A 12153-nucleotide genomic window follows, 5' to 3' on the forward strand; every position below is an offset into this window, starting at 1 on the left:
ATAATTATCTGTGTTGCGTTGTGGTTTGTATTTTCTTCTTGCTGAGGCCACGCTGCTGTTGAAAATGCTGTCCATTATTACCTCTTCCGGTTGCTCCGTTCGTGATCTGTGTTACGTCGTGTTCGGCTTCCCTGTTCTTCCACTGGTTGGTGGCGTACCTTCCATTTTAATAGTTTTTAGTTCTATTGATTTCTTCTTTGAATCCCTGTTCGGCTCCGGGTTTTATGGTTCTGGATTTCCTTTGTCCTCAGAGGTTGATAAACAGGATCAATCTCAATGCTACATCAGTAGAGCACCAAGGCTCCATGAACTCGCGTTCTTTCTTTGCTCTTCCTTGGCCCAGGATGCTGACGTCATTCCAATCGAATTTGTGTCCTTCCCCATCTTCGTGTGCAGAGATGAGCGAGGGTTGGTCGTGTTTCCTAGTGATGAGCTTGTTTTCGTTGACTCTTGTTGATAGTCCCCTCCCTGTTTGTCCCATGTAGCGTTTTTCACAATACTTGCATTTAATTTTGTAGATTACATTTGTCTTCTCCAGTGCGTTAAGTATCTCCTTTGGTTTTGATAGTCCTCTTCGCAGCGCGTCAGTCAGTATGTGGGCAACTCTTACGGCATGCTGTCGAATTATCCTTGCAGTCATCTCCGAAATGTTTTTGTGTATGGTAGTGTGGTTGCTTTGCTTGCGCTTCCAGTTGCCAAGTTGGTTAAATGGCATTCTCTCAGAGAGCTTCAGATGAAATTCCTCGGGTAACCATTACTTTGAAAGATTTTGTATAAGAGTTTCTCTTCTTTTGCCTTGGATTTTACTGTGGTGCAGTGTGTTTCAATTTGTTTGAATTGGTTCCGAAGGCAGTTTTGTTTGTGGCAGTTTGGATGGTTGCTAGGGTAGTTCAGAATTTGATCCGTGTGCGTAGCCTTTCTGTAGACTTTCGTTTGCATTTGTCCATTTGGCAACCTTGTGACGAGGACATCTAAAACCGCCAGCTTGTTGTTGTTTTCTTCTTACATCGTGAACATGGTGTCATGTTTGTTATTTGGATTGTTCGTTGTAGTTCGCTCTTTTTGATGCTGACAAAGGTATCGTTTACGTAATGTATCCACTGTTTTGAGTTGCTATCTGGTAACACAATCCTCTCCAGTTTTTGCGCTGTACTCTCGGCGATAAACACTGAAATTGGGGATCTCATTGGTGTTCCTTTTAGTTGTTCGTGGTATTTACCGTTGAATTCGAAGCACGTGATCAAACAGAGGCTGAGCGGTTCGCAGGTTTCTTGTTTTCTTAGAGACCCGCTGGGAGGTCCATGACTGTCCAGTAGTTCAGCGACTGTTGTCCTTGTGGAATGGAGATCCACTGATGTGAACAGTGAGCTGACATCAAATGAGACCATTGTTTTGTCCTCCTCTATTGGCACGTTCTTTAGCTTATCCCAGAATTGTTGTGCGTTTTTAACCGAGTGTTGCTATCCACTGATGAGATACTTGACCCATAGTTCATTTGCAAGGTTGTGCCTGGAAGTGCCACAGTTGGCTCTAGTGGTGTGTTCTCCTTGTAACGTGGGGCATTGGATTATATGGCTCTCATTCGCCAATATTCTTCAGTTGTGAGCTTTTGGGGGTCCTTCAGTCGCTTCGGGTTTTCATTGATTTCGTTCGCAACTTTTTTGGTTTGGTCGTCCTCCAGACGGCAATACGTGGTGGTGTCGTTGAGCAGAGCAGTTGCTTTGTCTACATAGTCCAATTTGTCCATGATACCGGTCATGCGTCCTTTGTCCGCAGGTGTGATGATGATGGTCTCATTTTCCCTCAAATTCTTCAATACTTCCTTTTCCTTGTTTGAGAGAAGGCTGAGAGCTCTGTTTCGTGTGATGGCCGGTACAACAGTTTGATGGAGTTGTTGTTGAACATTCTCATCTAGTTCGGCGGATTTCACTGCTGCCTCCAGGCTGGCCAAGAACTCCAGATTGGTGGCGTCTTCAAGATTCAAGTTTAGTCCCCTAACAAGAACATCCTATTCTTGAACAGTCAGTTGTTTACCAGAGAGATTCTCGATTGTTTGAAAGCTTCGTTTCTGCGCATCACTCGACAGCCCGTCGGAAAGATAATGGGACCAGCTGAATCATATACCGAAACGTACAGATAGGGACGATACAGATGAGCCTTAAAAGATAGAAGGATCATAAACAACAATTTCTTGAATATAAAACGGATAGATCTGTGGAGGTGACTGATTGCCCGCTGAACTGTTCAAACTTAGTGGACAAGATCTGTGACGTATACTTTCTCATCTAATCCGTTCGGGTGATGATCATGCAAGGGACCACATGTGTGCCACGGAAGGAGATGCAAACTGATAGAAAGCAGAAAATTAACGTGTAATCAGCCTGGCTGGTATTCTGGCGAATCGGACGATAGCAGACATTTAAGATGAGGGATCAGTGCGGATTACTTAAGGAAAGGGTAACATTAGTTTATTCTTTCAAGCGAGACAAATACAAGAGGGATACTGCGAACACAACCAGCTGCTGTATTTCCTATTCATCTCAAATAGGTCTTTGGTTTGGTGATCAGAGAAGCATTGTGGATCATTTTTGAAGATGCGCAGCTTGGACAAATTAAGCAACCTTATGAAATATTTTCAATCCATGATAAAGCCTTATGGAACAACGTATGCAGATTTTAACACCAACAAGTTTGCCTTAGTGCTGCCAACATTAATCAGCTTGCATCTTGCTACAGTATGCGCGGAGGCTTACTGAGGAGTGGGGTTATTGACCATTGGCCGCATGGTCATCTATTCAATTGAAAACACTTCCTAGTCTGAAGAATGTTAAATCAATCTAAGGTCCGGCTTTTTCCGACGAATTTGATCTAGGCTAAGATGACTTCATATTAAAGTGAGAGTGACAGTCATATAGGGGAAGCGGGTGACCCTTGAAAAGCACCCCACTACGCATCAATTCCCAGTTTTGACTAACCAGATGAATGTGACAGGATTTGATCGTTTAAGTTTTTAACGTCAACACTAGACGGTCGTCTACCTTTCGTGTGCGTACGACGTCAGTGAATTCAAGTTCCTTTGCTTCATCTTGCAAGCTTTCAACTTGGTTGTTATCACGTCTTGCTTAGAAATAATTCGGAGTGGGAAACAATTCTACTGGCTTTTGAAAAATTAGACTGCTTTATTGATATTTCGTTCCATTTCCTGTTAGTTCCTCCAGCCTCCGTGAGCTATTTTGGGGAGAATTCACCAATCAGTCAAGTATATTTTTATAAGGAACTAAGGCTGTCACATGACTGTTGTGTTGACTAGTGACAGTCGGTTTGGAAAATGGCACGGCGAACCATGAAATCAGGGACAAAAGTCGCGGAAAAAAGAACCATCGGTAGAGGCAAGTCAAATTTTGCTTGTTGTGCTGTGTTGCCGCGTTTGTTAGTTCGAGAGGCTCATAGTATAGCCAAAATGTCTCATTTGATACTACAAATAAAAGTGGAATTGAACTTCACTTGAACTTCCGCTTGCTACGGTTGACTCCGATGTCCCTAACTCCTGGACTAAGGGAAATGTGTATCTGTTGAGAAAAACAGAACGAATAATCGAGTGTTTGAACGTAATCCTTTGTTTCATGATGTCGCTTCCCGTATGGTGGGTAATTTAATCTCCGCGGCGTAGCTTGATGCATACGAGCTTAACAGCCACTTCGTTTATCAGGGACTACTTTTGTTGGTTGGAGCGGATTGCTATTTGGTGAACCGAGGTAGTTGCAGTTACCTCCCAGGTAGCCAGGCCATCCCTGACTGACAACCATCGCGGTGAATTAATGAACTTCTATGCCTCATCATGTTTCGTTCGTACTCTGTCAGTAAAACTAGTGTCGTTATCTTGGCAAAATAGTGTTTAAAAATGGGCCAGGACTTTAAGGTTATCATGGAGAGTAGAGTAGTGATCCTGAGGCTCAGGGAATGCTCCTGGGCTAGTATATCAGAAGTCCAGCGGTGCGGTTTTCAGTTTAGAAACGCTTTGGACCGTGATTGATACATCATCGGCGCCCCATTGTCATTGTTCTCATCAGTCTCATTCCTATGATCATTCCTATTGATCATCCCGTTTGATGTATACGATGACTGTGCTTGTGGTATTGGCTTCAGAATGCATCTCCAGGTGTGACTGCCTGGCAAAACCACCGTAAGATGTGATAATACACACTAACTTCGCAGCTCTAAAATCAGTTGAAATAAGCGTTCATGGTGAAGTGTTAATGGTGGTAACTGACCACCTCCACAGTTCTTTCGTAAACCGCCATCTCTTGGCACCCGTCACCCAGCACCCGTGTTTCTCAAACAAATTCTTTGGATGCACATTTGAATGCTAAGTTTGAAATAGACTAATGTCACCCTAATTATATGATCGGACTAATTTATCCAGTATCAACTGGTGGATATTCAGGTTGACGAATTGGTAAGAGAGCCAATAAAATCCTGATCGAAGTGCATTCGTGGTAGACCCTCACAAATCGGTGTTTCCGAACCAACTCTTGGCTGTCTGTAAGATGAAACAAGATGCTCCCATTCGCATTTCTGGTTGACTTCTTGTGCTCTGCAACCAGACAATTGCATTTGGGCTTTTCATCAGGATTTATGAGGTTGTGACAAACAGCTCAAATGACCCTTCAGCACTTGCCATAGGCGTGGTGTTTTGGATACTCTTCAGCCTAAAACAAATTAAGGCTTACGTACCGCCAGAATGTACCTCTAGAGTTATGTTAGTTTTTGGAAAACTGATAAAGAACATGGGTGAGAGTGTCGGGTTGCGAAGAGACGTTACATCATACAGACCTCCATTTCCTTGCCAAATTTCGCGGGCGTCGGCCGAAACTGCAGGGAGTAGGCGCGTTTCACTTGAATACACCTCAACAAAATGATCTTCATATCAATGCATTCAGCATCAATTTCGTCACAATCTTCCTTCAATATGCCAGCAGGATCGCAAGTCTTATACTCATTTGGCCTCAATTTCGGCTTGACAGTAGGTAGACGGTCCTAAAAACCCCTTTCAATGAAGATCCCCAAAGTGAATCCACTACAATGGAGGAAACAGCATATTTTCTTACCAGAAGTCTACAGAATTTGTTTTCTATAGAAAAGTCACTTTAAGGAGCGCCATGATTTTCTAGGTGTAGGGGAAGGGAACACTTCGAAAAATACAGAAACAACAAAACAAAAACTGAAACGACAGAAGTAACAACAAAGTAACTTCATGAGGCATTAGGAAGCATCGACAACTTCCGAGCCGTTCAAAACTAGCTGAAAAAAGCCATATTTAAATTGCAATCCCAACTTTGCTAACCGAGTTTGAGCTCACCCTTACATTGTGAAGGACAAGCTCTTTCTTTCCAATGCTACTGTTGCGGATCCCCAATCCGAAAAGCAGAAAGCCCATTTTAGATATGGTTATATGCATCATCAGCCAGGCGGTGAGTTGTGTGTTAGTGGAGGCAGAACCCCAATCACTAGCAGTGCACCAAAGTTAGACGTTAGTGCTTAGCTATCGTACAACACCAAGGGAATAACGCTTCATTAAGAAGTTGAATGAAGAGAAGAGTGTAAAAAAGACAAACGTCATCAGGGTAAACCAGAGGAGACAGTATTCCCACACATTCGAGCACATTTGGGCATTATGTCGACTCTCGTAACTACACTACAGTAGGATCAACCTAGCAGCCTTTACGAATTCATGCCGACACAATCCCGGTGCTCGGTGAAACTCTCTAGGCATGCTGTCCTTTCCACCACCGAGATTGGTTAAGTTCCATGTGCTGAAGCGTTTCAAATCGTTCGCGAGCAGAGTCACTTGGATTCCAGGCAGAAAGGCCCAAATGTCGCACAACACGGCGTAGCCGGTTTCATTTCGCTGTGCCGTGTTTGGGTCTGTTTCGGTGACATGTTCCACCGCGACCAGTTTCGAACAGAAGGCAACGCTCACTGCAGTAGAGGTCGGAATGGCATGCATGCTGCATAAGGAGTTTTACCTGCTTTCGGAGCTACTCTTACTCGTTGTCAACCACACAACTTCATTGCAAAATGTCTGCGGAAAACTACAGATTGCTGTGTCCTGCAGACACTGATGAATAAACGTTATAAGTCAGACCACAGTAAGTGGTCTTCGTTTTCAAAACAGATGTCAGTTGTATCCCATCTCGGCTACTGCACGGTCAAATTCCACTTAAAAAAAAGACATGGAGAATATAGTATTGGTTTCGTTGCAAGCTATCTACAGAATATCCCAGTAACTAAAGAAGCCAATGTCGAAAGTGGGTTTTCGAGTGGCGGATAATTTTGGAATGACTTTAGGTTTTTTGTCATCTGTCGATATCAATTTGGAATTATGATGTCACCTGTACTGGGAGTTATTTGGATATGAACGGCGATGATGACATGCGTGCGTAGAGGACAAAAACACGCAAGAAACCAAAGATGAAGTTCATATCATGAGTTCTGGCGTATTCCGTGTCTAAATGCCTGTAAATCCACTCCATTTTCTCTGAGTACTTCTGCTTTCGTTCATCAAAGTAATAAACCAGGCCGCAGCTAGTTAGTTTCATGTAGGGCTTAATGAACACAAGCTACGGTGCACAAGTTTCCCCAGGATGTACCGAATACCAGTAGAGCAACAGTAAAAACACTTTTTATTAAACGATAACATTTGCGTATGGTTTGGATAATGTTTCACTTTTGTGCGCTTTATAAAACATATTGTTCAAACGGTTGAAGTGTCTGCTCCACAGGATGAACTATCTTATTCTTCATGTTCGAAAGAATATGCCGCGGTATTGGCTTCACCTCGGATACGGTCATTTAATGTTTGCCAGGAGTTTTGTTTGTCATCTTACACCGCGATCGGACCTTGATCGTACAAGCTACCACAAAACGGACATTACAGTTCGTTGAATTTCCACTGATCAACTACCTGGTGTTGCTTTGAAAATGTCACAATCGGATCGACTACACTGGGTTTTTTCAGGTCTCCTAACTGTGACACCAGTTAATGTAATAATTCCTTCTTTTTGTCTTGCTTTACATTTTGTTTGTTTTTTTTATCAACGAGTTTTACTCGCTCTTCATATCTCGTGAACTAGGAAGATTTGAGCAACTGTCATAAATTCCATACTCATAATTCTGGTGTCAACCATACGAACATGTGCAAACTTTGGCAGCCTTCCTCTACTTCACTCAGACACTTTCCTATTGACACGATGACCCCCACATAAATGAGAAAAAGCAGTGGTAGCCAGGTTGGCCTGTTTGGTATCCAAGACAACTTTCGGCTCAACCCACTAATCCACCCGTCTGACTATTCCAAAGTTTTGTTTGTGTTGCGGACTTCACTAATTGCATTTGTGGAGTTATTGGTTTTCTGTCACAAAAAGCAACCCGTAATAAGTAGTATAAACGATTTTTTTGATAAAGCCCCGCAGAGGAGAATTACCATGACAAAGTGGTTTGCTGCAAGACAAGGAAGCTGTAAAAGCGCCAATGAACCCATACAAAAGCACAAGAAAATTTTGTCTAACTGTGAACCAGTTAATGTAATAATTCCTTCTTTTTGTCTTGCTTTACATTTTGTTTGTTTTTTTTATCAACGAGTTTTACTCGCTCTTCATATCTCGTGAACTAGGAAGATTTGAGCAACTGTCATAAATTCCATACTCATAATTCTGGTGTCAACCATACGAACATGTGCAAACTTTGGCAGCCTTCCTCTACTTCACTCAGACACTTTCCTATTGACACGATGACCCCCACATAAATGAGAAAAAGCAGTGGTAGCCAGGTTGGCCTGTTTGGTATCCAAGACAACTTTCGGCTCAACCCACTAATCCACCCGTCTGACTATTCCAAAGTTTTGTTTGTGTTGCGGACTTCACTAATTGCATTTGTGGAGTTATTGGTTTTCTGTCACAAAAAGCAACCCGTAATAAGTAGTATAAACGATTTTTTTGATAAAGCCCCGCAGAGGAGAATTACCATGACAAAGTGGTTTGCTGCAAGACAAGGAAGCTGTAAAAGCGCCAATGAACCCATACAAAAGCACAAGAAAATTTTGTTTAGATCAGATGCATGTGGTCAGCAAAGTTGACTTTGCTAATCCGCCAGTAAAGCAACTTTTACATGGCCGTTGTAACCAGGTCTTACTTAAAACATCTACACACCAGTGACAATGCTCACACAAGCAACTGCTGGCACCAACCCACTACGGCTACTGGAGCGTGCCAGTGCGTCTGGATTACCGGTAGAAAAGCGGGCGGGCCAGCGCAGGCACTGTAGTCAGTTATTTGCAAACAGAATTGTCCAGCATCGAAACACTGCCAATATGGAGGTCACACCGGTGTTCTGCAACAAATTCACTCAACCGAGCTATTGAAATTGGCCCAATCCAAGTGTGACTGCAAGATAGGGATCAACAATTGAGTCAGAATGGTTAGCTGGTAAAAAACATCAGATCGACCGACTAAGAGACAGGACTTATTGTAGGGACAGACAAAGGTCAGTCAGCATACCAGTGAGTGTGCATCCCCCGGGCCATCAGTTGTGAGAGAAACCATCAACCAGTGAGTAGACGTAGTATTCGTGCGTACGCACACCGTCGACGATTTGCCCAATGGTGGAATGTTTGCAACCTTAAACAGTAGCGCAGTGAAAGCGAATACAAACGAACTGACAACTTCAACGGGACTTCCAGAACCACCTTCCAACCAATGTTTTCAAAATTCACACTATCGTTTTCCTTCCAAACACTTGTACGCTGTCCATTATTGTGAGGCTGATAAAAGATTTCAGCGACCAGGAAGCACCGTGCGCACATGTTTAGCAATTTACTATATCCAGAAGGCACATTGAAAAGATCTGCGGTAGAAGTACCGCGGATAAACAAACGCAGCGTCGTAAACAACCCAATGTTCTGCGTTTGATCAACACACCCAACAGCACAGTAAATATTTAGACGATCACTAGGTTTGAGGTCAAGTTGCCGGCAAAGTTGAATGAACTGGGCGTCACATGCGAAAAGCATTAGCTGATCTACAGGGTTGCCGGCGTGTGCGTTCGGAGTTGCTTTGTTGAGGGTCAGGTGGTTTGCATGTTCAAGGAGAATGTTTCAGAGCGTGCAACGCAAAGGTCGCCTCGGAAAACTGCCAGTAACTAACCTGTTTTGTTAAATCGGAGCAGAATGGGTTATTCGACAACTCTATGTTACAAGCACCTGATGATCGAAAAGTGGAAGAATATTGTGGCTATCGGAACTTATTCGACTGACCATCGATAGTTGCATCCAGCCTTTTTCACCAGCTTTCTGTGCGTGTTCAGCGGGTTTTATTTTCTGGCCCTACCAGTTGCCAGTTTTTCACAATTCCCCCTTTAGAATCGATAACATTTTGCGGGAAATCAAAAGGGTAAAATAAGTTGAGGATAAGGTATTTCAGAAATCACCATGATATCTGTAGTCAAAGTTTTCGTTCGTTTGCAACTGAGGGCCGAGGAGACGAGGAACTTGAAGGAATTGTGCGGCTTGCTTATGTTCACCTAAGTCATTGGGACAGTTCATTGTCAGTAGGAGAGTTTTAATAAATTGATAGATGGTTAGAAGGGTTTCCACACCCAATCGAAAGGCGGCTTTTAATGGACAGGGACGCTAAGTAATGTGGTCTGTCAGGAATAGCTCCTTCGTTATGCACTGCGCCAATAGCTTAATGTGCTTGGCTCCCGAATAAGAACCGAGGACACAGCTGACTTGGTACGTGCATGGTCGTACGTCCATATCTGTGATTCTTTTGCCAAATTTTATTTTACATCCCCCATCCAAAGTAACGTGACGGCAATGTCAGAGAGGGACTATAATTGAACTTCTCGTTTATAACACTCCCCAACCGAAAGTGTTGCACAAGTGCCGCTTCACGTTTCAGTTGACATGACATTCGTGATATAGAAGTTTGATTTCTTGACACAATGCACTACTTACATGTTTGCTGAAAAAGCTTCGACAGCTTACAAATGGTGTTTAAGTAAAGCATAAGATCGAGGGAAGCTCGGAGTTTATACCTACTTGATGAGCCCCCAGAGAAATTTTATGAGTAGTGCATAAATTATTTTATCGAGATCGTACTTAATAGGAACAGTGGAAATGAGTTTTGCAACTGAATTCAGGCATATTCAACCACGTAGACTGGATGTCTCTAAGATTGTTCAGTAAAGTGAATGTCCCGGTGTAATGGTGTATGACACTGATGAAACTTACGAGTGGCATCTGGTCCGGTATCCAAGCTTCACCCCCGCATTCGATAGAAGGTGGACGCTACTACGGAAATTGTGTACCGCTCTGCAGTGTTCGTTTATTGGTGTTTAATATTCAAAGAAAGTCCGGAGAAGTTCTGTAGGACGCTTCAGAGTCTTTGCTTTCCAAAAACCCTGTGCAGATGAGGTATCGTGTCTAATGGATTGTAATCACATAGTTCGTGCTTACCAACGAACCAAGCGTTCCTCCTTGCACTGGTGGTAGCGTTGTTGAGCGCTAAAAGTAACTCAGCTATTTTGGGACGAAGCTGCATTTGGTCTTTTTTACTTCCTGATTCAGAATAACTAATTCCTCATCCTTACCGTTTGAAACAGCTGATTCGCAAACATAATTCTGGTGTCCTCACAAAAAATAATATGAGACCAACGTAAGTGAAGAATCTTGAGTAAAAGAGCCTGAATGTTGAACAGTGTTGTTAAACTGTGTATCTGTATTCATATGAGATTCCTCGTGGTTTTGCTCTGTATCTAGCTTTGATATTCTAACATACCGTTTCGCGAATGATAAAAATGATAACAATTTAAAGGACGCGCTTGCAGGCTGTTATTGTTATGGCTTTATGTATGGATATGTATGGATAAACCCTCCAGTCAAACGACTTGTTTTCGTGCGTCAGTAAAGGTGGGTTCAACCTGTTCAAATTAGGTAACTATAAACCAGTGTGGGCAAAAAGAAAATTTGACTGAAGCAGCCCGAAAACTTACTTGAGTTGACTAGCTAGCAAAAAAGTCGTCACAGTGCGGCTTCACTAGCGATAGCCCGCCGAATAGATACTTTGGTCTTCTTAGAATATTCTCCAGTTCGGCTAATGAGTAGCACAATGGTACTAATATCATTCGTTTTAACACGTGTGGTTATCTTGGAAGCCTTTCAGCGAAAAATCTTTGAGAACTACCTGGCAGTTCTCCACCAGGTTATCCTCCACTCTTTGTTATTAGAAAGATATCTCGTGCAACCTCATGAATACCGGTTACAGTATTTCACCGGCTGGTAGGACACACGGCTCCACAAGTAGGTAGCATTTTTGAATCCTTATCATTAAAGTTAAAAATGCACCTTCCGATTACTTTTTTTGGAAGGAGAGAGTGCATAATCTTTTTCCATTTGCCAAATAGTTTCGGCTGTTACGCACCGTGAAGTGGCTGCAAACCGAGGGTCACTCAGACATTTGTTTTTAAGGCGTATGCGCCGCCCTTTCGCACACATACACACGTGCATTCGAACGGAAGCACATACACACATTGTCTGTGGAGTCACAGTTCGCGCAATTCAGAAGAAGAATGTGGACTGAGGGTTAAAAAGATGAAAGTCACACGTCAAACGGAACCGCATACAATGTGGGTTCTACGGGTTTATTGTCTTGTTTTGTTGGTTACCAGTGAATCTACTTGGTGTGTAGCTGCTTAATACTTTCTGATGCATGTGTGTCCGTGTACAAGTAATGTCTCCGTGCACCTTAAGATTTCACGTTCTTGATCGTGTTTACGCTTCACACTGTCCATAGGCAGCAGTTTTGTACTGTGTGGCCGTTTGCTACGCAGTGGCTGAATTTCGTGCTTGCTCAGCGCACATTTATCTTATACTTTGAACACCCATGGTGGCATGGCACCCAGATTACGCTACACACAGACGAAGAACGAGGTAATGAATGGCCATGTGTGTACTACATCATTCTGGGAATTTTATTGACCAGGTCGAGGTAGCGAGAGTGCTTGGTATTAATGGTACAGGACCAACAAGATAAGCCACCCATTGGTTCACGCGCTAAACACATTTGTGTGTCCAAAATCCCAAACAAACCTTTGTTG

At 43.0% G+C, this 12153-nt stretch overlaps 1 protein-coding gene across 1 annotated transcript; it reads right to left on the reverse strand.

The window, feature by feature from the left end:
• Positions 1-1567: 1567 nt before the first annotated feature.
• T265_00024 (hypothetical protein) lies at positions 1568-6007 on the reverse strand (the record flags this gene model as incomplete). Its single annotated transcript, XM_009163681.1, has 2 exons — positions 1568-1994; positions 5712-6007. The coding sequence occupies 2 exons, from the start codon at positions 6005-6007 to the stop codon at positions 1568-1570; spliced, it is 723 nt and encodes a 240-aa protein (XP_009161945.1).
• Positions 6008-12153: the final 6146 nt, after the last annotated feature.

The sequence above is a fragment of the Opisthorchis viverrini genome (genome assembly GCF_000715545.1).
Source record: "Opisthorchis viverrini unplaced genomic scaffold opera_v5_1, whole genome shotgun sequence".
Lineage (NCBI taxonomy): Eukaryota > Metazoa > Platyhelminthes > Trematoda > Opisthorchiida > Opisthorchiidae > Opisthorchis > Opisthorchis viverrini.